Source organism: Sus scrofa, chromosome 6, assembly GCF_000003025.6.
Source record: "Sus scrofa isolate TJ Tabasco breed Duroc chromosome 6, Sscrofa11.1, whole genome shotgun sequence".
Classification (NCBI taxonomy): Eukaryota; Metazoa; Chordata; class Mammalia; order Artiodactyla; family Suidae; genus Sus; species Sus scrofa.
The window spans coordinates 39,918,711-39,942,623 of NC_010448.4; the positions used below are offsets into that span (position 1 = coordinate 39,918,711).

The following is a 23,913-nucleotide window of genomic DNA, read 5'->3' on the forward strand; positions in this document are numbered from 1 at the left end:
GGCCAAAACACTTTATCGCTGGAGAGAACTGCGTGGAATTCCAGCATCAGAAAGGGCTTCTGCCAGGGATGAATCTGTGGGGAAGAGGCACACGTGGAGGGTGCTCGAATATTAGCTGAATGAATGCATGCAAAGAATCACGCATGAATGGCCAGTTGGGCTGACACGCGACTAGGAGTAACAGCTGTTCTACAGGGGTACCCAGACCTAGCGGCCTAAGGCCCTGGTTCTAGGCCCTGTGACCAGGCGCTGTGACCTTGGGCACATCCCCGCCCCAACTCAGGGCCCGGAACCCTGCGTCTCTCGGGGGCGGGGAGGACGTGCAAGGAGCGACAGTGCGCGCGCGCGCGCGCGGCAGGCCGATGGATGCGGAGTCTTCTGGCCCGACCCCCGCCGGGGCCCGAACCCTCGTCGCCCGCGGTGTTTACATTCCACCCGCGCGGGCCACGCGGCTTTTTGCCGCTCCGGCGCCGCTCGGCTCCGCCCCCGGAGCCCCGCGACCCGCCCCTCCGCGCGCTCGCGCCAGACCTCCCTCGCGGCCGGCCGGCCGGCGCGTCCCCGCCCCCTCGCGCGCGCCGGCCGGCCCCCGCGTCCCGCCCCGCGCGGGCTCCGCAGCTCAGGCCGCGCAGGCCCCGCCACGGCCCCCGGGCCCCGCCCCTCCGGCGCGCAGGCCCTGTCACTTAGCCCCGCCCTTCGCTGGCCCCGCCCCCGGAGGTGCCGAGCGCCTGGGCGGGCCTGCGCCGCGCGGGGCGGTCCTGAGGGCGGTGGCGGGGCGGGCCCGGGCCCTCGGGCGGCTGCTGAGGGGCTCCGAGCCGGCCGGGGCGGGGCGGAGGGTGGCGGGAGGGCGCGAGGGCGGGCCGGGGGCCGGTTCCGCGCGCTGGGATTTTTAAATGTCCCGCTCTTAGCCGGGCGCAGGAGCAGCCGGCTCGGCCGCCAGCGCGGTGTAGGGGGCAGGCGCGGATCCCGCCACCGCCGCGCGCTCGGCCCGCCGCCGCCTCCCGCCTCCCGGCTTCCCGCTCGCCCCTGCCTCCTGCGTCCGGCCTCGGCTCGTGCCGCCTGCCTGCCTGCCGCGGAGACGGCTTCGGGTAAGGACCCCGCCGCGGGCTGCCGGACGGCGCGGCGGGCAAGGACTCCCGGAGCGCCCGGGTCGGGCCGGGCCGGGCCGGGCCGGGCCGGGGTGGGGGTGGGGGTGGGGCGAGATCGGGTCGCCGGGTCCCCAGAGGCGTCAGCGCGGGGTGCCCCGGTAGGGCGGCTCAGAGACAGGCTACAGGGAGGTGTTGAGGGGAAGACTGAGGCAGCCTGGGCCCCGAGGGAGGCGATGGGCCGGCGAGGGTTTCGGGGGGCGTCGAGGGCCCCCCCACCCCGGGTTCCGACCCGGCATCGCCGGTCGCTGGCGCCGCCGCGGGTGACAGGCCACCCCGGGCCCATCGGCCATTTTCCCGACCGGCCCGGGAGGCTCCCGCCGCCGCCGCCGCCCGCGCGGGAGGGGGAGGGGTACCAGGGACGGGCCGGCGGGGCCCTGGCCCCCTCCGCCGCCGGTCCTCAGCCCACTGCCTTTTCGTGCCCCCAGGCCTGAGGTCTGAACTTGTGCCCAGCGCCATGCCGAGGGAGAAGAAGGAAAGGTGAGTGGCCTGGCCGCTGCGGTAGAGGGAAAGGTGTGCAGTGGTGGGGGAGGGGTGGGCCGAGATTTGGGGAGAACTCACCCTCACCTCTGTGCCCCCCCTGGCTTTGCAGGGATGCGAAGGAACCTGACACTATGAAAGAGGAAAGTGGCACTGATGTCTCTGTTCGCTCCAGGAAAAGGAAGGCAAATGTGGCCGTTGTGAGTACAAAGGAGACAGGTGGGGGAGGATTCCCCCCTTCTCATCATACCTGGGTTCTGCCCACCTATTTATTGATAGGGGGTCACGGGGGAATGCGTTTGGCAGAAATGGTGCTCACATAACCTAACCTACTGTCTTTTTCTTCTCTATGTGTGTGTTTTTGTCTTTGGACTGTGTGGTGTGTTTCCTTGGGTTGTGGGGGTTGTTTTACGTCAGTTTTTGCAAGATCCAGATGAAGATGTGGCCAAAATTGACAGAACTGTGAGAAGCCAGTGTGGCAATCAGGTAGGTACACTTACTGATTGGGCCTAAATGGAGGCTTTCCTTTTGGGGGGTCAAATGTAGTCTCTTATTCCCTTGGCTGGCTCCTGCTGAAGGCTTGTTCTCTGACTATGGCCATATGACGGTGCCCGTCAGTGGGCACTGACCGCTGCCAGCCTTGGGATTCCAGGAAGGTGTATGTTCCTGTCTGACATCCCTGAGATGACAAATATGCGCCCATGTCTGGAAGAACCAGAATGGACATCACATAACTCAGTCCTCTCCTTTTGCCCTTGAGGAAACTGAGACTCGGTTAGAGGAAGAAAGTAACCCAGAGTCCTGTGCAAGCCAGGGGCGGAGTCTGTGCTTCAGCCTAGTCTGCAGGCTGGTGAACTGCAGGGAAGGCTCCTGACACAGAACTCTGGGTCACTGTGATGATGGTGGTTTGCGTGTGCTCCGAAGCACCTTCTCCCTCATCCACACTTGTGTTTTCTCGTCATGGTGCTTAGGAATTGCCCTTCCCTGTTCCCACCCCCGTTGGGTCATGTTTCAGACTTTTTTTCCCCTTTCTGAACGTTCTTCCAGCTCATCCAGCAATTACCTGTAGTGATCCCTGCTGTCTGGTACCTGACCTGGCCTCCACCAGAGCATTGGTGGGACATTCCCTGTAAGGATAATGCACCTCTCAAGCACACTTTTTAAATTGGCTGGTCCTTTTCTCTTGCCCTTCCTTTGTGGACTTCCCGCCATATTTCTTGCATGCTCATGGTATCGTCATAATATCAGAAGTTCCTAGCAGAAAAGGCTTGTATTATCTCTCTACCTCCAGAAATGGCTGGAGAATGTAGTTATGGCTCCAGTAGGGGAAGCAGCCTATCTCCAGACTAGCTGATCAGGCTTTCTAATGCAATAACAGATAAAAACTGAGCAGGAATATTAGGGTTGAGCCAAGGATAGTGGTCCCCATGACATTAGCAGTGACAGCACTCCACTTTGTAGGGCAGTGAACAACAGCCATAGTGCTGGGTCTGGAAGAGTAAGGAGCTTCAAGGCCGTGGGCTGCATTGTTTGCAAAACAGTTGTTACTGCACACAGGACCCTAGTAATTAGTATTTCTGGGGAGGTTCTACTGAGTGTTGAACAAGGGATTCTTGATTTCCCTGCTGTGTTAGAAGAAGTACTTCACTTTAGGAAAGGGAATAAGGTAGTGCCTTCCAAGTTCTTTTTTCTTCTTTCTCTCCTGAAAGACTTCAGACCAGGGAGTTCCCATCATGGTGCAGTGGAAATAAATCTGACTAGCTAGTATCCATGAGGATGCAGGTTCGATCCCTGGCCTCGCTCAGTGGGTTAAGGATCCAGCATTGCCGTGAGCTGTGGTGCAGGTCGAAGATGCAGGTCGGATCTGATGTGGCTGTGGCTGTGGTGTAGGCCGGCGGCTGTAGCTCCAATTCGACCCCTAGCCTGGGAACTTCCATATGCCACGAGTGCAGCCCTAAAAAGCAAAAAGAGAGAGAGACTGCAGACCAAGCAAGTTGATGTTTATGGATGTCTTCTTTGTGAAATTCAAGATTACCTTCCCAGCTGTGTTTCGAATTGAAATTTTTAACTGAGGTTGAAGCAAAGCTGTCCCTCTTGACTTCTTGGAGTTTGAGAATAGTTTCTGTTCTCAGAGATAAGCTGAGTGGTGCCTCGAGTGCCTAAGACAGGGCTTTGGCCCTATCCCTGGACTGCAGAGAGCTGATAGAGGTGGTACATGAAGAGCCATATCATTTCCCACTAGAAGGCATTTTCATGGTTGTTCAGAGATTAATGACAACAGGTTTCTGCACATTTTGTCGAGCAGATAGCTGGAAAATGACCACCCATCAGTTATGGAGCAATCAATGTCTTTTGTTATTTCTTGCTATAGATTCATGAAGCCAAGCTTTTGGGGTCACAACCTTTTTGCCTGTTAATTACACAGAATTTTCCTCTGGAGTCACAGTTTAGCCCTGTTGAGCAGCCCTGAGCTACTTGTCGCCGTCATGGGCAACTCCGTGTAACTGCTTCATCGAGACCACATAGAAGCTTTGATTCTTACTTTAGGTTTTTCTTCATGAAAATAATACTCTTTTATTTAAAGTCCACTTAATATATCTGTCTTGTTGTTCGAGTTTTTTTCTCGACATGGAATCCTGGACTTTCTGTTCGTTACTTATAGTTTTGCATAAATTAGAAAGTTAAAAGTGGCTCGAAGAGTCAGAGGTGGTCAGGAATAATCAAGATTTGCCTCTTACTATTGTCTCATTCCTTCCTAAAGTCAGACAGATCCTGCTTTTTTTTGAGACATGGTGTACACTCAAGTTAAAGGGTAAAGACGTCATCATTCTGCTTCATACACTGGTTCCTTTAGGCCGACTTTGGGGACCATTTGTCTACTTGTGGTTCACCCGATTTGTCTATGAACTGCAGATTGAGAACTGTTACCATTTTATCTCCAAAGGCCTGCTCTCAGCTATTTCAACCATCTGGCTCTAGAGGGTGACACCCAGCTTCTGCTTTCAAAACTAGAATTCATTCTTGAATGAAGAGCAGCTTAAAGCAGTTGTAATGTGACCCTTTCTGAGTCAAGGAAATGCTACCAGCACATGATACTAGAACTGGAAGAGGAGGTTGCCCTTCTCCAACAGCTGTTGGCAAGAACTGTCATGGTTAATTTGCATGCCCAATTCTCTGCACATTGAATGGAGAAGAGCTTTGTCCCGCTTTGCTCTTCTCTGTACACTGAAAGTACTCTGGCCTCTGAAAGTGGCCGGTGTGCTGCGATAGCCACCCTGTCCCCTATCTTCCAGGCGCCACTTAGGGTTCCTGTTGCCATGTTCATCTGTAGTCTTCTCAGTTGTCTCTTTTCCAGTCAACATTAAAGATCTCTCTGCTTAAAAGAAAATGCCATGAGTCTCAGACTTTTCTTTTTTTATCTTTTCTGTTTTGTTTTTTTTTTGTCTTTTTAGGGCCACACCTGTGGCATATGGAGGTTCCCAGGCTAGGAGTCGAATCAGAGCTTTAACTGCCGGCCTACACCACAGCCACAGCAGTGCCAGATCCCAGCTGCATCTGCTACCCAGCTCATGGCAATGCCGGATCCTTAACCCACTGAGCGAGGCCAGGGATTGAACCTGCGTCTTCATGGTTACTAGTCAGATTCGTTTCCACTGAACCATGATGGGAACTCCGAGTCTCAGACTTTTCATGCTGACAGGACTGTTAATATGCCATATCTTCAACAAAATTCACTATTTTATAATTTTTAAAAAATCAGGGTTTTTTAGATTAGGACAATAAACAGCTTTAAAAGGAAAAATGTTCAGAGTTCCCTGGTGGTTCGGGGGTCGGTGTTGTCACTGTAGTGGCTTTGGCTACTGCTGTGGCACAGGTTGGATCCTGGCCTGGGAACTTCTGCATGCCACAGGTATGGCCAAAAATAAATAAAATGAATCAAAGGAGAAACTTTTAAATGGCAAAATGACATTATTTTCCAAATATTAAAAATTAAGTACCTGGAATCTTTAAAAAAAAAAAAAGAGAGAGGTAGTTTTTTGTTTTTGCCTTTTTTAGGGCTGCACTGGTGGCATATGGAGGTTCCCAGGCAAGGGGTCTAATCAGAGCTACAGCTGCAACCTACGCCAGAGCCACAGCAACGCCAGATCTGAGCCGTGTCTGCAACCTACACCACAGCTCACGGCAGCGCCAGATCCTTAACCCACTGAGCAAGGCCAGGGATCGAACCCGAAACCTCATGGTTCCTAGTCAGATTCATTTCCACTGTGCCACGACGGGAACTCCATTGTTTTGTTTTTAAATGGTGGTTTATTCAATTAGCAGTTATCAATAAGGTTTGGGAGTGGGTTTCAAAAGTCTTCAGGATTATCTAGGCTTTATCTCTATGGACTTCTTAGTATGTTCTGTGACTATCGGCCTTATTTGATTTTAACGAGGCAGATACTCCTTTTGTTTCATTTTGAATTAAAGAAAACAAAAGGTCTTTTTTAATGGAGTATATTTACCTTGATACACAACCAAAGAAAGGTAGCACATTTGATGGGTTTGTTTTAAAAATGGGGAGATTTTAGACATAGATGGCAATCAGTTTACGTGTTGGTTTTTATACCCGTGAATGTGGAGTGCTTATGTAAATACTTTTCTTGGAAATTCTCTTTCACTTTTAAGGCATTTTTTGTGATTTTTTTGGTGGTGTAAGAGCTGTTTGCTTTCCGTCTTATCCCTCTTGTGTCCATTTTGCTGCTCAGGCACCTCATGAGGATAATATACTACCAATGGCAATTTCCCTAGGTATTTACCTCATAGACTCCTAAGCTCATGACAAAACTGAAGTGAAAGCTTGGAGTTGTCACTCTGTCATCTCCGTATTCCTGCTATCTCCATCTTGATTTAGACCACGATATTGATTTAGGCCTGGAAATTACTGTCCAGTGTGAAGACATTTTCTGTTTTACTGGCTGTTGTACAAATCAAGGCATGTAAAAACAGCTGGTTTACATCAACCATTTAAAAACGTGCCTTTCTTGGCGTTCCCATCATGGCTCAGTGGTTAATGAATCCAACTAGGAACCATGAGGTTGCAGGTTCGATCTGGCCTTGCTCAGTGGGTTAAGGATCCACCGTTGCTGTGAGCTATGGTGTAGGTTGCAGATGCGGGTCAGATCCCGAGTTGCTCTGGTTCTGGCATAGGCCCTCGGCTACAGCTCTGATTGGACCCCTAGCCTGGGAACCTCCATATGCCATGGGAGCAGCCCTAGAAAAGGGAACAAGACAAAAAAATAAAAATAAAAACATGTCTTTCTTTTGCAGCCTTGGGACAATAATGCAGCCTGTGAAAACCCCTGTTCCTTCATTCCCACACCTGACAAAGAAGAGGATGAGCTTGTGTACCCAAATTCTGTGTATAAGCCTCAGAGTTGCACACCATCCAGAGCCTCGCCACTGCCTATACTGAAGTAAGCTGACTGTCAAGCACCTTCCCGACCTCTTACTCCCTGTGTGCATCCCACCTTGTTCATGTGGACGTATGTGTGGATGCGTCCTGACACCTGCCTTTGCTTGGTTGTGTTTTTTGCAGCTGGGCAAATAGAGAGGAGGTATGGAAAATCATGTTAAACAAGGAAAAGACGTACTTGAGGGATAAGCACCTTATGCAGCGGCACCCTCTTCTGCAGCCTAAAATGCGAGCGATTCTTCTGGATTGGTTAATGGAGGTGAGCTCGAGCCTTCCTGTTAACTAGAAGCATTGACCCTTTCCAGATTCTTCTGTGCTGTTCCAGTCTCCTTGTGTGGGATTCAGCTGACCCAGTCTGTGTCCCTGGACTGTGGTGATTATACCACAGTGGTCTATCTTTTTTGCTTAGGTACTTCCTTAGAAGAATTTCTGAAGTCTCTTTACCCCTTAGGTACTTTTAAGTGGGCATCTAATTTTTCCCCTCAAGTTTAAATCTTTGCAAAGATCGTACTGTTCAGTTAACTACGAATATTGATATTTAATCTTTGTTAATTAAATTGCTTTTAAGTGTGTACAGTGGGATGTGGATAACAGCTATTTGCTAGCCACTACTGTATATTTAAAAAATATACGAACAGGAGTTCCCATTGTGGTTCAGCAGGTTAAGAACCCAACATGGTGTCCATCATGAGTTCAATCCCTCATCTTGCTCAGTGGGTTAAGGATCTGGCATTGCCACAAGCTGCAGTGTAGGTTGCAGATGCAGCTCAGATCTGTCATTGCTAAGGTGGTGGCATAGGCCGGCAGCTGCCGCTCTGATTCAGCCCTTAGCCTGGGAACTTCCACATTCTGTAGGTGTGGCCCTAAAAAGAAAAAAAAATTAAATAAATGGAAAAATTAAAAATATATGAACAGACTTATCTTTAATAGTCAGAAATTTTATATGGTTTCTTAACTCCTTGGGATCGATTTCTCTTTCCCCATAGAACTTTATACTAACAAAAATATTGTTCAAATCTTTTCTCCGTCACACCATCATACCTCTCTACAATAATTGATCTAAATAACAAGTATTATAAGTTGCGATAAGTAATTGTTAAAGATAAAAAGTAATATATAGGCAGGGCACCTCTTTCTGGGAGGAAGTGTGGGTGATACAATAGCAGCAGTAGCTTGATTAAGTGACACTTCCTGGGCACCTTGGTAAGCCTTGGCTGGGTGAGAAGTGGGCTTTCTTCCGGGAGGTGGAAGCGCATCTTAGGCAGATCTGTTTTATGGAAGAGTACATGTATGTCTAAATGTTACCTGAAAACAAACTGTGCCGTGTACCCTTTAGAAAGTTGGTATTGCCAGGGGTTTGTGTACCCCTGTTGTGTTCGTCCTTGAATCAAATCCCCTGCCGCCACTTAATGTCTGTGCCCTTAGCCAGGCAAGTCACTTAACTCTGAATCTTGATTTTCTCCTCTGTAATGTTTTTGAGCAGTGTTTTCCTTGCAGAGTTTGTGTCGTTACAAACTGTATATAAAGTACAGCTTACATAGCAGGCAGGAAAAGATAGCTGTTTTTATCATTCTTAATTTCCTTTCCTTTATTGGTCCCTGAAAATGTCAACATAGAAAATATACAAATCTGCAAATGCTTTGGCAGGCCTGGTTAAACCTATAGGCCTTGCGGTTGTCCACTGTAGACCTACCATAGCACATAGGCCTCCTGGGCCCTTTAAAACAATTTATAATTCCTCAGAGCCCTGGAGGTAGTATGCTTTACAATCTCAGGCTTCCCCTCATACGATGTTGTGACTGAGAGGTTCTATTTTATATAACACCATAGATGCAGTTGATGTAATCGATACCTGGCAGGAATGATTTTCTCTGAAAGTCCATCAAAAAGGTCATGTAATACCATTGAAAGGAGGCTAGAAAAGAATGGTAACCTTTATGTCTTCAGTGGGACAAAACTGGAGTCCGCAGTTCACAGGCTGGTTTGTCTGCAGTGATGCCCCATCCCCATCCCTTAGCCCAGCCAAGAAGTCTGTCCTGAAGAAAGGCAGTGCCAGGTGCCCAGCTGTGAGCTGGATAAGGAGGTCTGAAGTTTGTTCCTTAGAAAACAGAAGCTCTGCTTTTTCTTCTCATCAGATTGTAATTGTGTTACTTTGTAAAAACTGACTCTCAAGTCCACAGGTATGGTTCCAGGTGGACTTGAGAAAAACTCTTTGGTGATTGATGGAGTTCTCTGTTAATGTTCTGTTTGTTGTTTCCTCTGGTGCCTTTTCGACTTATCAACCATAAAGTGTTCTTACATGGGATGTACTGTTTATGTAGGAACAGCAGTTTTAAATGCGTAATCAGATATTTGATGATGAGTTGAGGTCTAATATTTCCTTGCTCCTTTTCAATCCCATTCAATCCCATCGTGTGCACTATTGCACCATAGCTCACAGCAGTCCTGCAAGGTAGGCGAGGCAAGTGTTACCCTCATTTTATAGTCTGAGATAATCTGAGATAGATGGGTTTGTCTGAGGGGGGAGCCTACACTAGAACCTAAGTCTCAAGAGTCTTTTTTTTTTTTCTTTTTAGGGCCGCACCCACGACATATGGAAGTTTCCAGGCTAGGGGTCAAATTGGAGCTGTAGCTGGCAGCCACAGCCCCAGCCCCAGCTACGCCAGATCTGAGCCGCAACTGTGACCTACACCACAGCTCATGGCAACGCCTGATACTTAACCCACTGAGCAAGGTCAGGAGTAGAACCCACATCCTCATGGATACTAGTCTGGGTTTGTTGCCGCTGAGCCAGCAGGAACTCCTGTCTCTGAGTCTTTTGTTTAATGCTTTTAAAAAAGTTTTTGCCTCTTGTGATTAACAGATTAGCAGTGTTTTAGTGTTTAATGTTGTAGTCTTTAAATAAATGTACTTTCATACCGATAGCGCTCATTGTGAAAAATGTGGTAGTTCTTACCTAATGTCATAATGAAACTTATTAAAAGGGGATGCCTTTCTTTGAGAAAATTCAGTTTTTCCCTGAAATGCTGCTTTTACCAGGCTGTGAGTATACTTTCCCTCTGCAGCCTGGGAGCATTTGCTCATGTAGTATAGATCACAGAAAATGGAAATTCCTGTTGGGGCTCAGTGGAAATGAACCCAACTAGTATCCGTGAGGGTGAGGGTTTGATTCTTGACCTTGCTTGGTGGGTTGGGGATCCGGCCTTGCCAGTGAACTGTGTTGCAAGTTGCAGATGCAGCTTGGATCCTGTGTTGCTGTGGCTCGGATTCGACCTCTAGCCTGGGAACTTCCATATGCAAAAGACGACACAAAACTTCAGACTTACATCTGAGTTCTAGTTTTGTTTTTTTTTTTTTCATTGTGCAAGTGCTTAGGGACAAGCAAGGTAACCATTCTTTCAAAAAACCAAGTTCTATCTTTTATTTATTTACTTTTTTTGCTTTTTAGGGCCGCACTTGTGACATATGGAAATTCCCAGGCTAGGGATTGAATCGGAGCTGCAGCTGCCGGCTTATGCCACAGCCACAGCAATGCAGGATCTGAGCCGCATCTGTGACCTACAGCACAACTCACAGCAACTCTGGATCCTTAACCCACTGAGCAAGGCTAGGGATTGAACCCCCATCCTCATGGATCCTAGTCAAGTTCATTAACTGCTGAGCCACGAAGGGAATTCCCCAAGTTCTATCTTAATTTAGTTGTATTATCCTGCACTGAAACTCTTGGCAAGTTTTTTGTCTTTCTTTTTTCCTGAAATAACTGTTCTAAAACTCACTAAATATTTCTTCAGGTGTGTGAAGTCTATAAACTTCATAGAGAGACATTTTACTTGGCACAGGATTTCTTTGATCGGTATATGGCAACACAACAAAATGTTGTAAAAACGCTTTTACAGCTTATTGGGATTTCATCTTTATTTATTGCTGCCAAACTTGAGGTAAGTAATTTTCAAATATTTTTTACGTAGCCCATGCTTTTCAAATTTTTCTGATTTGAGGTCTTCTAAAGTTAAGCCGCACATTACAAAAAGTCTAGAAATTAACCAAGAAGAAAAGAATATAAGTATATAAAATGCTTGGTTTCATTGTAATTCCTTTCATCAAAAAATTGGACTTTGGAGTTCTCTTGAGGTTCTGTGGGTTGTGGACTTGAGTTCCATCCCTAGCCCAGAAACTTCCACATGCCACAGGCTGTGGCCAAAAAAAAATTTTGAACTTTGATCTAAGAGGATTAAGATTTTGATGTGATTAGAAGGGTAGATGGCCCCAACTTTCACATTTTTGCTAAAAATGTTGAAAAGGTGAAAATTTGAAAGCTGCATAGTGACTAAAAGGTTGATTGATTCATTCATTCATTGATGAAGGTGAATGTTTCATTTCTTTCACAATTAATGCATTTTGAACCACTCGAGTGGCTCTTGTATTTATCCACTCTCTTTCTGGGTCAGTATACTAAAAAGAATTATTTGGGATATATATTATAAGTTAAAACTATTAGAGGCTGGCCTTTTGCTAGTAGTGTCTTTCTTTTATTTCCTTTTAGGAAATCTACCCTCCAAAGTTGCACCAGTTTGCTTATGTTACAGATGGGGCTTGTTCAGGAGATGAAATTCTTACCATGGAATTAATCATTATGAAGGTAGGTTACAAGTTAATTTTTCAGTCCTTTTAAAAAATACATACATAATATCTTTTTCTGCATTCAGCATTGAGTGCATCTGGCTAGGTGTTCTCTAACTGGACACATTGTGGCTTGGGAAATGGCTGCATTTTGAATTCCTTTAGAGGACCTGGGGGAGTCGAAAAATGTCTTTCTTTTTTCAGCCATTGATCTCTTTTCTCTCTGTTTTCCTGCAGGCCCTTAAGTGGCATCTCAGTCCCCTGACCATTGTGTCCTGGCTGAATGTATACATGCAGGTTGCATATCTAAATGATTTTTATGAAGTGCTCCTGCCACAGTATCCCCAGCAAATCTTCATACAGATCGCAGAGGTAAGTGGCTCGATTCCCTCTGTGGGGCTACCTACCCCGCCGCTAGGTCGAGTAACTCTGGAAGAGGTGTGTGTTGGCTGTCTCCTGCAGTGTTCTTCTCTTCCCCATAGCTCCTAGATCTCTGTGTCCTGGATGTTGGCTGCTTAGAATTTCCCTATGGTGTACTTGCTGCTTCTGCCTTGTATCATTTCTCTTCATCCGAGTTGATGCAGAAGGTTTCAGGTACGTTGGCTTTCCAGTCCATTCACAAGGTGTATTAAACCTACAAACCAGTTGTTGGCCTCAGCTTGAGCCTAACCTGTATTTTCATCGCAGGGTATCAGTGGTGTGATATAGAGAAGTGTGTCAAGTGGATGGTTCCATTTGCCATGGTTATAAGGGAGACAGGAAGCTCAAAACTTAAGCACTTCAGAGGGGTTCCTGCTGAAGATGCCCATAACATCCAGACCCATATAAACAGCTTGGATTTGCTGGTCAGTACTGTTCCTGGTTTCCCAGACAAGATTTGTTTGTTTGTTTGTTTGTTTTGTCTTTTGTCATTTTAGGGCCACACCCGAGGCACATGGAGAGTCCCAGGCTAGGGGTCTAATTGGAGCTGCAGCTGCCGGCCTACACCACAGCCACAGCAACACAGGATCCGAGCCGCGTCTGCAACCTACACCACAGCTCAGGGCAACGCCGGATCCTTAACCCACTGAACAAGGCCAGGTGTTGAACCCACAACCTCATGGTTCCTAGTCAGATTCGTTTCCGCTGCGCCACCCGGGGAACTCTTCCCAGACAAATTCTTAAAACTGCCTGGGCAGCCTGTTTACTTTCCTTCACACAGGCTCCAGGTATCTTAAAATGACTCCAGTTCTTTTAATTCCTTGAGAAGAAAGATTGTGGCCAACAGATGCTGTGTCTAAGTGTCACGTAGACCAGAGACGTGTAGATTGTTCTTTGCTATTATTTTCCCTTCACTCATCATCTCCGTAGAAAAAAAGCACAAAGCAAGCAAACCCCAAAGGATACGTTCTCCCATTTTAACCTTTCTTACTTTTTATTCTTATCCATAGGACAAAGCCCAAGCAAAGAAAGCCATATTGTCTGAAGAAAATAGGATTTCTCCTCTCCCCACTGGAGTCCTCACCCCGCCACCGAGCAGTAAGAAGCAGAGCAGTGGGCAGGGAACAGCATGACCACACCGGCATCCTCCACCAAAGACAGCTGTGCGGAAGTGCCTGCTCCAGGTTCTCTCCTGTCGGCTGCAGCAGAGGCCTGCATTAGCTTTTACAGATATTTAAATGGAGGAGCACGGCTCTTCCACCATAGGAGGTTTTCTGCGGATAGCATTGGACAGGGAGAAGTGTTTTTTATTGAATGCTTAGAGTTTCTAATAAGTGGGTCAAGTACACCAGCCACCTCCAGAACACCACCGAGTGCTCCAGATGCTGCTAAGGAGGGTGATACTTGGCTTGATTGACTATTCACACACATAACAAAGGCTTGAAGTTGAGGAGGGCCACGTTGCTGTTGGCCTCCCCCTGGGTGTTCTGGGTTGTGTCGTATTAAGCGGAGCAGGTGGTTGTGAGCGTTGTGATGTGCAGCCCACAACCAGCTGTGCCGGGGGCCTGCCCGTTCCATATATCAGTTGACAGTGTACAATGCCTTTTATGAACTATTGTTTTGTAAGTGCTGCTATGTCTCTCCGTTTTTTAATAAAGATGACACTGTCTTTGAGACAGCTGGTTTTATGAGCTCTGTCTGGTAATTTAAGTCAGGAGTCAGCTTTGAACGTGGCCATATCAAGTTCTCATTTTTAACTTCAGGCTCCTTGAAGCTCAAGCGTTTCAAGCAAATACAATAAAAGAAAACTTTTGAAGTGAGCTTCAGGGGCAGCCTCACAGGCCTCCCGAGGGCCCCTATGCTGGAAACGAGGCTCCGATTGGCTTTCTCCACCAATGCCCTGGGCAGCGGTGGCACCAGCTGGGCTCCCGGCTGGCGGGGGCCATAGTAGTGAAGGCACATCTGTATCCAAGAGGATTCAGTGTGATTCCTTCCCTAGCACAAGACAAAGGTCAGGAAATATCTGTAATTAGTGTTATTTAATAGTCATTTTGTCCTTACCTTTAAGAATTTTTGTTTGGAGAGCTTGTTAACATAATGTAGCCTAATACTGTACTTTGAAGAAGAAAATGCAAAGTAAAATCATATGTAGCTCAAGGCCATGACGTTCGTAAGACTGTCCCCTGACCGTTGTTGGAATCACCAAGTGCCTTGCTGACAGAGGAGCTCACTATCCGCCTTACAGCCCAGTGTGTATAGTTCACATCCCATTTTGTGGGACATTCTCAAAGGGGTGGCCTTGTTGAGTCTTGTGTTTCATTTCCTCACAATGCTTTGGTGTATGTATGGGTTCGTTGAGGGAGGGTGAATGAGCAAATAAATATCATTTATTTTCAACTTGGTATTTTATCATTTTGCAAAATCTATCTGAAGTAGATAATCTACCATATTTATATGAGAGACCCTACTTTTTCACCTTGTGATGACGTAGTTTTGACAGTTTTAATAAAGTTTTCCCAATAAATGCATTATAAATCTACATGCAATGGTCAAATGATATTCCTAACTAATTATTTCTTCATCTCAAAGATGCTCTTGCCTCAAAACGAAAGTAAATCTTTGGAGTTCTCTTGTGCCTCAGCAGGTTTAGGATCTTGTGCTGTCACTGCGGTAGCTTAGGTCACTGTTGTGGCGTGGATTTAATCCCTGGCCCAGGAACTTCCACATGCTGTGGGTACAGCCACCAAAAAAACAGAGAGTGGATTTTTAATGGTGGTCATTTGTGACTTGGAACAATTCTGAAAATGGTTAATTTACATTTAATGCTTTCTGTGCAAAAATATGGCATTGAAGACATTTCTACTTTCAAAGTTTTATGTAAGTTTGAGAGCTTGGCAAATGTGAGGAAATACTGGTTTGAAAGCGTGTTTGAGGTAAGCCCTTCATGGATCGTTTGGCAAGCCATCATATTGCAGAGCAGCCCTGAATGTGCAGAGCTGAGGGTGCCTGACTTGTAAACTGTCAAGAGTGCTGCATTGCTGGGCATCTGCTATTTTTCTAAATGGCAGTGTTGCCATAGGCAGCTCTTAATAATCTGTGCCAATAAAGGCTAAATCTCAGGTGGGAAAATGAAATCCATAGTGGCCAGTATTTTCTGTGACTGCCAGAAACCCTAAGAGCCACTGGTAGGTCAAATCAGATTTCTCCCTAAAAGAAAAAAAGACGGTTAAGGATCCGGAGTTGCTGTGAGCTGTGGTGTAGTTCACAGATGCGGCTCGGATCTGGCATTGCTGTGGCTGTGGTGTAGGCTGGTGGCTACAGCTCCGATTCGACCCCTAGCCTGGGAACATCCATATGCCATGGGTGCAGCCCTTAAAAGAAAAAAAAAATTCTGGTTTCCCCTCTTAAAGGAGCTTCTTCCATTTGCTACCAGTCAATACACTGGTCCCTCACTGTTGGCTCTACCCATCTGCCAGATCACATTTGCTCTGCGCCTCGGCTAAAACCAGCTGAGGCAAGGTGGTACCTGCTAGAGGGGTGAAAATGGCAGCTCTGGTCACCCCCGGTGAACAAATACTCTGAGGCAGAGATGTGTCAGCAGGAAGGGCCCAGAGGAGGGAGTGGGTGTGGGCCCTCCGTCTAACTTGTTAGAGCTGGAGAAACAGTCATTTATCAACCCACCCTGAAGCCTGATTGGATAGTGGTAGAGCATATACCACATCCTCTCGTCACACCCTGGCTCACAGAGTTCGCACACTGGCCCTCATCGGAGCTGCTGTCCTGTCTCTGTCCCCTGTGCCCAAGAAAGAAAACACCGGACTTTGGGTGAAGAATGTCGAAGGTTTTCCAAAGCCATCTTCCCTGTGTGGAATTTGGACAGCTCGTTTCAGGGAGGTTGTTTCTCACCAGTGGATGGATAAATGACGCCAAAATTCATGTTGACTTAAAGTGCCTGAGGCAGGTAGGCAAGGCTGTAGGGCCCTTTAAGGTTCTGGAGCTCAGGGAGTTCCCGTTGTGGCACAGTGGAAACGAATCCAACTAGGAACCATGAGGTCGCAGGTTCTATCCCTGACCTCGCTCAGTGAGTTAAGGATCTGGTGTTGCCGTGAGCTGGTGTAGTAGATCACAGACATGGCTCAGATCTGGTGTTGCTGTGGGTCTGGTGTAGGCTGGTGGCTACAGCTCTGCTACAGCTCCGATTAGACCCCTAGCCTGGGAACCTCCATATGCCATGGGTGTGGCCCTAAAAAGACAAAAGAAGAAAAAAAAAGATTTGGAGTTTAGGAATTCCCTTCATGGCTTAGAGATTAAGGAACCCGATTAGGATCCATGAGGATGTCGGTTTGATCCCTGGCCTTGCCCAGTGGATTACAGATCAAGCCCTGCAGACACGGCTCGGATCTAGCGTTGCTGTGGGTCTGGCATCGGCCGGTGGCTACAGCTCCAATTAGACCCCCTGGCCTGGGAACTTCCATATGGGTGCGGCCCAAAAACAGCAAAAAAAAGACAAAAAAAAAAAAAAAAAAGATCTGGAGCTTAGAGGATACACATCTATCCTGCAACTCAGACACAAAAGAGATTGGAGTTTATTTGGGCAAAATTAGACTCTACCTCAGAGCAGAGATGGAAGGAGAAATCAAATCTGATAATGTCTAGTCATATTTACCCAACCGTGCATTTTCCTACCACATGTTCAACATTTTGAAATTCAAATCACATTTATACCTTGGACATTGTTAGAAGACTATTTTTATCCCTGCTGTAATCATCTAATTTGCTGATTACAGGTCTCAAATTGCCACAGAGAACTCAATTTTTGAAAGAATTGTCCTGTTTGATCAAATATGTTATTCAAGCAATGCAGTCATTTGTTCCACAAGGTTACCTGCCAGGCAGAGCTAACCAGGAGTAATAGCATTAGAAGCCTATACTTAAAATCAAGCATTAGCTAATCTGCCTGTGACAATAGAGTCTTAAATATAATTTGCGGCAGATACTTCAATTCCTGCATTGACAGACAATTGCATTTCGTATTCAATGAGCATAGATTTTTCCAACCTCATCCAGATTCCAAGTTTAACTCCAGAAGACTCTAATGTGTTCAGTTTCACAAGCTTCTAGGTACTATTTCCCAGGAGCCTCAGACAGGAGGGCAATGCTATCCTTTATTCAATAAATATTCCCTTCACCCCCCTTCCCATTTAAATCATTTTCCCGATCAATGTCAATTCCAAAAATTGTGTAGCATCTGACTGTGGTGAGGTTCATGTCTGGTTGGCTTCCCTGGGGTGATGTGTGAGCTGGCCTCTCTTGGGAGCCCCTGGATGCAACCAGCCCTGGAGACAAAAGCACTCAGGGTGCAGTTCAGGAGCTCAGGTGAGCCTGGGAGACATGAACACCTGAACCCAGGGGCAGCGGTAGGAACAGCGAGGACGGAGTGGGAGCCATGCTGGTGCTTGAGAGGGAAGCTGTTGAGTCCGCCCCAGCAGGCCTCGCAAAGTGGCATGGAAGGATGGCAATGAGGCAGAAGAGGTGACAGGCCATGTCACAAAGGGCTTCTGTACGTCAAGCACAAGACTGATAATGCTGGCAGCAGGCTGGTGCATGAGGAGGAGGGTGAGGGTCAGAGCAACGTGTGGACACAGGCTGAGGAAGCAATCCGACTTGTGCTTCTGTGTCCCAGGAAGGTGACTGTGCGGGGAGTGAAGGAAGGCGGTGGGGGTGTCAACGAAAGTAACTTCTGGAGTTCCTGTTATGGCGCAACGGAATAGAATCCGACTAGGAACCGTGAGGTTGCGGGTTCGATCCCTGGCCTCGCTCAGTGAGTTAAGGATCCGGCGTTGCAGCGAGCTGGGGTGTAGTTTGCAGACATGGCTCGGATCCTGCGTTGCTGTGGCTGTGGCTGGCAGCTGTAGTTCTGATTCAACCCCTAGCCTGGGAACCTCCATATGCCGTAGGTGCGGTCCTAAAAAGACAAAAGACAAAAGACAAAAAAAAAAAAAAGTAACTTCCAAACCACCCTGCCTGAGGGACCACCACCCACATTGCTGTTCAGGCCCCGGTGATTTTGGCCCCTGCACCTTCTCAGCCAGCTGGGAGACTCACCTCCTGCAGGAGATGGATCCCACCCACACTGATGCCATTTTCTTCTTTGGGCTCCTGAGGCAGTTACCTAGAGCTGGGACCTGGCCCTGCCACGTCCTGATGTGGTTTTGGACACCATGCTTAACTTCTCCAAGCCTCGTCATTGTCAGCTGTGAAATGGGGATGATAATAACAGTATTTGCCCCATAAAGTTAAGTGGGAGAGTAAATGGATTAATGCATTAAAAACCACTTAATGTAATGCCTAGTGCATTAAAAACAAACAATAAAATGATTGCTGTTGCTCAGACTGCTATTGCTGCAGCTGCTGCTGGAAATACGAAGGTAGGCTGTCGGACTGAGACCCTTGTGGGGTGTAGCCCTGCAGTGGGGATTCCAGGAACACATGGCACTTGCCCTTAGCCTCCCCTTGCTCCTCCATCCCGGGGCTGCCCTGTTGCCCTCCCCAGGCTTCAGCCCCATTTCCCACACTTTCTGGGCAGCTTCCTTGAAGGTATCAGATACACCTGCCATCCCGTCTCCTTTTAGGCTCCTCCAGTGGGCTTCTGGCCCCATGCATCACACATGGCCCTTGCCAAGGCCACCAAAGATAGCCGTGTGGCCAAGCTAATGGCCATGTGGTAGCCTTTAGCCTTCCTCTGACGGGGCATCTCTGCCACACTTAGCATTGCTGACCCCATCAAACCCGATCCTTATGGATCCTAGTCGGGTTCGCTAACCGCTGAGCCACGAAGGGAACTACCTGGGCATCTTTTCAGGGCCACATGCACATCACTGTGTTCTAAAGGAATACCTCATTTCACCTTCCACTGTTAATATTCTCATATAAAATGGGCACTATCAATATACAATTAACATAGGAAAACCACTCGATTCACACAAGTCATCAAGAAAATGCAAAATGAAACTAAGAGATCAGTGCAAAAATTTTGAAGTGCAGTGTTCCCATCATGGCACAGTGGAAACGAATCCGACTAGGAGCCATGAGGTTTCAGGTTCAATCCCTGGCCTCGCTCAGTGGGTTAAGGATCTGGCGTTTTCATGAGCTGTGGTGTGGGCTCCGATCTGGCATGGCTGTGGCTGTAGTGCAGGCCAGTAGCTCCGATTAGACCCCTAGCCTGGGCACCTGCATAAGCTGTGGGTGCGGCCCTAAAAAAAGAAAAAAAATTTTAAGTGCAAAAAATAATACAATAACTATCTGTGAACCCATTACCCAGATGAGCCCAACTGGCTTCACGCAATTTTTTTTTAAGGACTACAATAGTACAAACACAGTTGAATTCTTCCCATAACCCTTATAGTTCTTCCCAAAACCCCCGTAGTTTTTCTTTTCTCTTCAGCAGAAAGCGCTATCCTGAAGTCAATACAGATAGCTCCACACACATTTTTAGAATTTTATCATTTCTGTTTGAATCTATAACCAAGAGATGTATAGAAAGCACTACGATGTTTTTAAAATCATATAAATGGACTCAAACCTCACACACCATCATCCCATTTGCTATTTTCTTTCAACCTTCTTTTCAAGCTTTACCCGTGTTGAAACAAGTAGGGTTGCATTTATTCATTTTTGTGATTGAGGTTTCCCTTAAGCAAACATATCAGAACATATTCCCTCCCATGCTGGTCCCCATGTAGGTTTCCAGTTTTTTTTTTACCGTCACAATACCGCTGCAGTCAACATCTTGTGCACACGTGTGCCCTATGTGTTGATTCTTTAGGGCACATTCCCAGATGTGGAATTGCCATGTCAAAGGGCGTGTGCTTTTGCAACTTCGCTGGCTGTGGTCAGCCATCTCCCCAAATTATGCCAATTTCTGCTCCCAGGCGGGGAGGAGGAGAGTTCCTGCCTTCGCACAGCTGCTTCAGCACTTGGTAATGCGCTGGCAGTGCAACTAACCAAACGCATTGCTTGCAGTAATCTTTGCTTCCCAATAAAATTGCTATTATTTAACTTTATCGGGTTTTCTAAAATTACAAAAGTGGAGCATGTATGTTATAATCAGTTAGAATACCACAAACAAGTGCATGTAGAAAGTGCACAACCCCCAGAGATGCCACTCTGTTGTGGTGTTAAAATAGTGTATGTTGGGAGTTCCCTTCGTGACTCAGCGGTTAACAAATCCAACTAGGATGCATGAGGTTGTGGGTTCGATCCCTGGCCTTGCTCAGTGGGTTAAGGATCTGGCATTGTCGTGAGCTGTGGTGTAGGTCGCAGACGTGGCTTGGATCCCAAGTTGCTGTGGCTGTGGTGTAGGATGACAGCTGCACCTCCGTTATGATCCCTAGCCTGGGAACTTCCAAATGCTGCGGGTGTGGCCCTAAAAAGCAAAAAAAAAAAAAAAGTGTATGTTGCTTCAGAATTTTTTCTGTTCATATACTAACATATAAATAAATGAAAAGATTTGCTCTTTTACTACAGGGTTCTTTCATTCAACTAAATCATCTCCAAGTCATTTAAAAGGGCCTGCCATCTACAGAGACCGGAGACACGCCACTCCCTGCCACCCCCAGGGCCCAGTGCTGTTGATCTTCAGGCAGGCAGCCTGTGACTCTATCAAAAGTAATAAAATACTATAGATCAAGGAGTTCCCATCGTGGCTCAGTGGTTAACGAATCCAACTAGGAACCATGGGGTTGCAGGTTCGATCCCTGGCCTTGCTCAGTGGGTTGGGGATCCAGCGTTGCCGTGAGCGGTGTAGGTTGCAGACTCAGCTCGAATCCTGTGTTGCTGTGGCTGTGGCGTAGGCCGGCGGCTACAGCTCCAATTGGACCCCTAGCCTGGGAACCTCCATATGCCGCAGAAGCGGCCTGAGAAATGGCAAAAATACCAAAAAAAGAAAATATATATATAGATCAAGAAAGTGGAATGTTTCCCAAAAGGTGGCCAGGGAGGGGGTGGGGCAGGGAGTTCCCTGGTGGCTCGGGGGTGAAGGACCCAGCATTGTCATTCACTGTTGTAGCTCTGGTTACTGCTGTGGTGTGGGTGGATTGGCCCAGGAATTTCTGCGTGCCATGGGTGTGGACCAAAAAAAAAAAAAAAAAAAAAAGTGGCGGATATCATATTTCTCCCTAGAAGCATAGAGTATCTGCATGTGTTTCACATTCAAGACAAAGGGTCTTGGTGTCCAAAGGTAAGTTCGTTACCGGTCTGGCCCCCCAGGTGCTTGAGTTTCAGACTCCTGGATTTGGGGGAGAGTCTCAGCCCTCACCCCAAGGCCTGTGGGGCTCTCAGCTCCTCACCAGCCTGCCCTGGGCCTCCCGGTCCTCAGCCACCCGATGGGGTGGTGCAGCCACAGCACGTGCCTCTCAGGGGTTGAATTGCTTTCTGTTTCTCTTCAAACTCTAGCCTTCCAGGTGGTGATAAAAGACGGGGTTGGGGTGTTTTCAGGTTTCAAACACACTTTAGGGAACCCCCCCCCACTTCCTGCCATGCAAAGGAGTTTCATTTCTCTAGCTGCTGGAAGGGTGACAATGCATAGGGCAGAAGTCGGGCTGGCAAGCAGGTGGCTGGAGGCCTCCCGGGGGCTGAGAGCTGTCTCACCTCCCCCTGGGCCTCTGGGCCTCCTGGTGACCCTCAAGGTGACCTTGGACTCACAGCCTGGCTCGGACATGTCAAGGCCAACAGTAGGATAGGTGTGATTCCAAGGTTGGTGCCTGAATGACATCAGAAGAGTGTGTATATATGTATGATCGGGTCACTTTGCTGTACAGCAGAAATTGACAGAACATCATAAATCAACTATAACAAAATTCGTTTATTATTTTTTCTGTTTTTGCTTTTTAGGGCCACACCTGTGGCATATGGACGTTCTCAAGCTAGGGGTTGAATTGGAGCTACAGCGGCTGGCCTACACCACAACCACAGCAATGTGGGATCCGAGCCGTGTCTGCGACCTACACCACAGCTCACGGCAATGCCGGATCCTTCACCCACTGGGCCACTGAGCCAGGCCAGGGATGGAACCCGAAACCTCATGGATCCTAATGGGGGTTCGTTAACCACTGAGCCACGGAGGGAACACCAATGGAAAAAAAATTAAAAAAAAAACAAACAAAAACAAAACAGAAAACAAAAAACGAAGGCTGGTGCCTGAAAGATCAATGGCCCTGCCGGGTGGCTCTGAACATGGTCCTGGGTGGGAGGGACTTGGGCCTCCCCAGAAGTCTCAGCCTTGGGGCAGGCTTTGTTCTTCTTCTTTGCTCTGCAGTGCTGGAAAACGCTCTCTAAATCTGCTTCTGTGATGGGGAAAACTGAGGAATCCAGAGACAAATTGCAAGTGAGAAAGATGAGTTTCGAGATCCTAGGAGTGATTTTCTGCTCTGTTCATTTTAGTGACGTCCGGGGCAGCGGAAAGAGATGGCCCATCTATGAGATAGATGCAGAAGCCAATGAAGAATTCATGGGAAGCACAAAAGGCGGGCTGGGTGGGTTTTATTAATCATATTTCTTTTATCCTCACAACAATGGCATGTCAGTAATCTACACTGAATGTGCCCAATTGACGCTAATGATTTCATCCTTTTGTTTCTGGTAAAAAAAAAAAAGAAAGAAAAGAAAGAAAAAAAGGATCTGCCCAGCTAGTCAGGCCCAGCGTGAGCCTGGAGCCCTGCAAGGGCCTGAAAGCCCTCATCTGGGCCTCTCTCCCTGTCACTTGTGTACCCTGGCTCCCCCTGGCAATGCCAATAGCAGTCCCGCCTGGCAGTGGCCATTCACTCTGTCCCCAGCTGGGCCCTGCACCCCCCCCTCCTCCATTCTGCTTTGCCATAATCCCACGTGTGGGCTCTCTGACATGGACAATGAGTCTTCTGGGTGGAAATCAGAGCAGGGTGTGTGAGTGTGTTTGTGTGTCAGTATTTCAGAGCCATAGCCTGCTTGGTGTACCTCAAACCCTCTTTCTCATCTAAGGTTTTTTTTATTTTTATCTTTTCAGGGCCACAGCCTCAGCATGTGGAGGGTCCCAGGCTAGGGGTCAAATTGGCACTGTAGCCACTGGCCTACACCAGAGCCACAGCAACGTGGGATCCGAGCCTCATCTGCGATCTACACCACAGCTCACGGCAATGCTGGATCCTTAACCCACTGAGCAGGGATCGAACTGGCATCCTCATGGATGCTAGTCAGGTTCCTTAACCATTGAGCCACGATGGGAACTCCTAAGGGTTCTTTTTGAAGACAGAGAAAAAAAAAAAAAGGTTATGGATTGCTTTCCTCCCACGATCCCAGTCTATTATTACTAAATTTTGGTGTTTAGCAGAAGTTAGAAAGGGCACGTGTGTTGGGGGCATGGCAGTGACAGAAAGAGTCATGAATCATTTATTTTCCCACGTCTGTTGTCATCTTCTCACCCCGGAAGCCGGGACGAGGTGTCAGCAATGGCCTGGCCAAGTGTTGAGACCTCAGTGTCCTTCTCTCCTTCCTGTCCCCGTGCCACCCCGTAATGGGCTATGGTGCATCTGGCCCAAGAAAGAGGCCCCGGGGAAAGTGCGCAGGCGATAAACAATGTTTCCTGTTACAGAGGAAGGAGGCAAAAGGACACCTCTGACACCTCTGGCTTTGTCTGAACATAAACTTCATTAGCGCGGGAGGCATGGGGTGGGGTGCGGGCTGCAGACAGCTGTTAGTTAGAGCGAGGGCGCTGCGCAGGGCCCCCCACCTGGAACACTCCAGAAAGGGCTCTCAGAATGGGGT

At 47.8% G+C, this 23,913-nt stretch overlaps 1 protein-coding gene across 1 annotated transcript; it reads left to right on the forward strand.

Moving 5' to 3' along the window:
• Positions 831-14,514, forward strand: CCNE1 (cyclin E1). The gene is made up of 12 exons (XM_005653265.2): positions 831-1,085; positions 1,571-1,622; positions 1,735-1,822; positions 2,040-2,108; positions 6,933-7,078; positions 7,201-7,336; positions 10,869-11,015; positions 11,621-11,716; positions 11,935-12,069; positions 12,180-12,291; positions 12,385-12,542; positions 13,128-14,514. The coding sequence occupies exons 2-12, from the start codon at positions 1,600-1,602 to the stop codon at positions 13,248-13,250; spliced, it is 1,233 nt and encodes a 410-aa protein (XP_005653322.2). The 5' UTR covers positions 831-1,085; positions 1,571-1,599; the 3' UTR covers positions 13,251-14,514.

Bases quoted from the DNA above. Each gene is read 5' to 3' on its own strand.
- CCNE1 (XM_005653265.2), top strand. From the start codon at position 1,600: ATGCCGAGGGAGAAGAAGGAAAG. The intron at 7,337-10,868 runs GTGAGCTCGAGC...ATATTTCTTCAG, and splicing joins TTCTGGATTGGTTAATGGAG to GTGTGTGAAGTCTATAAACT. The intron at 11,717-11,934 runs GTAGGTTACAAG...GTTTTCCTGCAG, and splicing joins TGGAATTAATCATTATGAAG to GCCCTTAAGTGGCATCTCAG.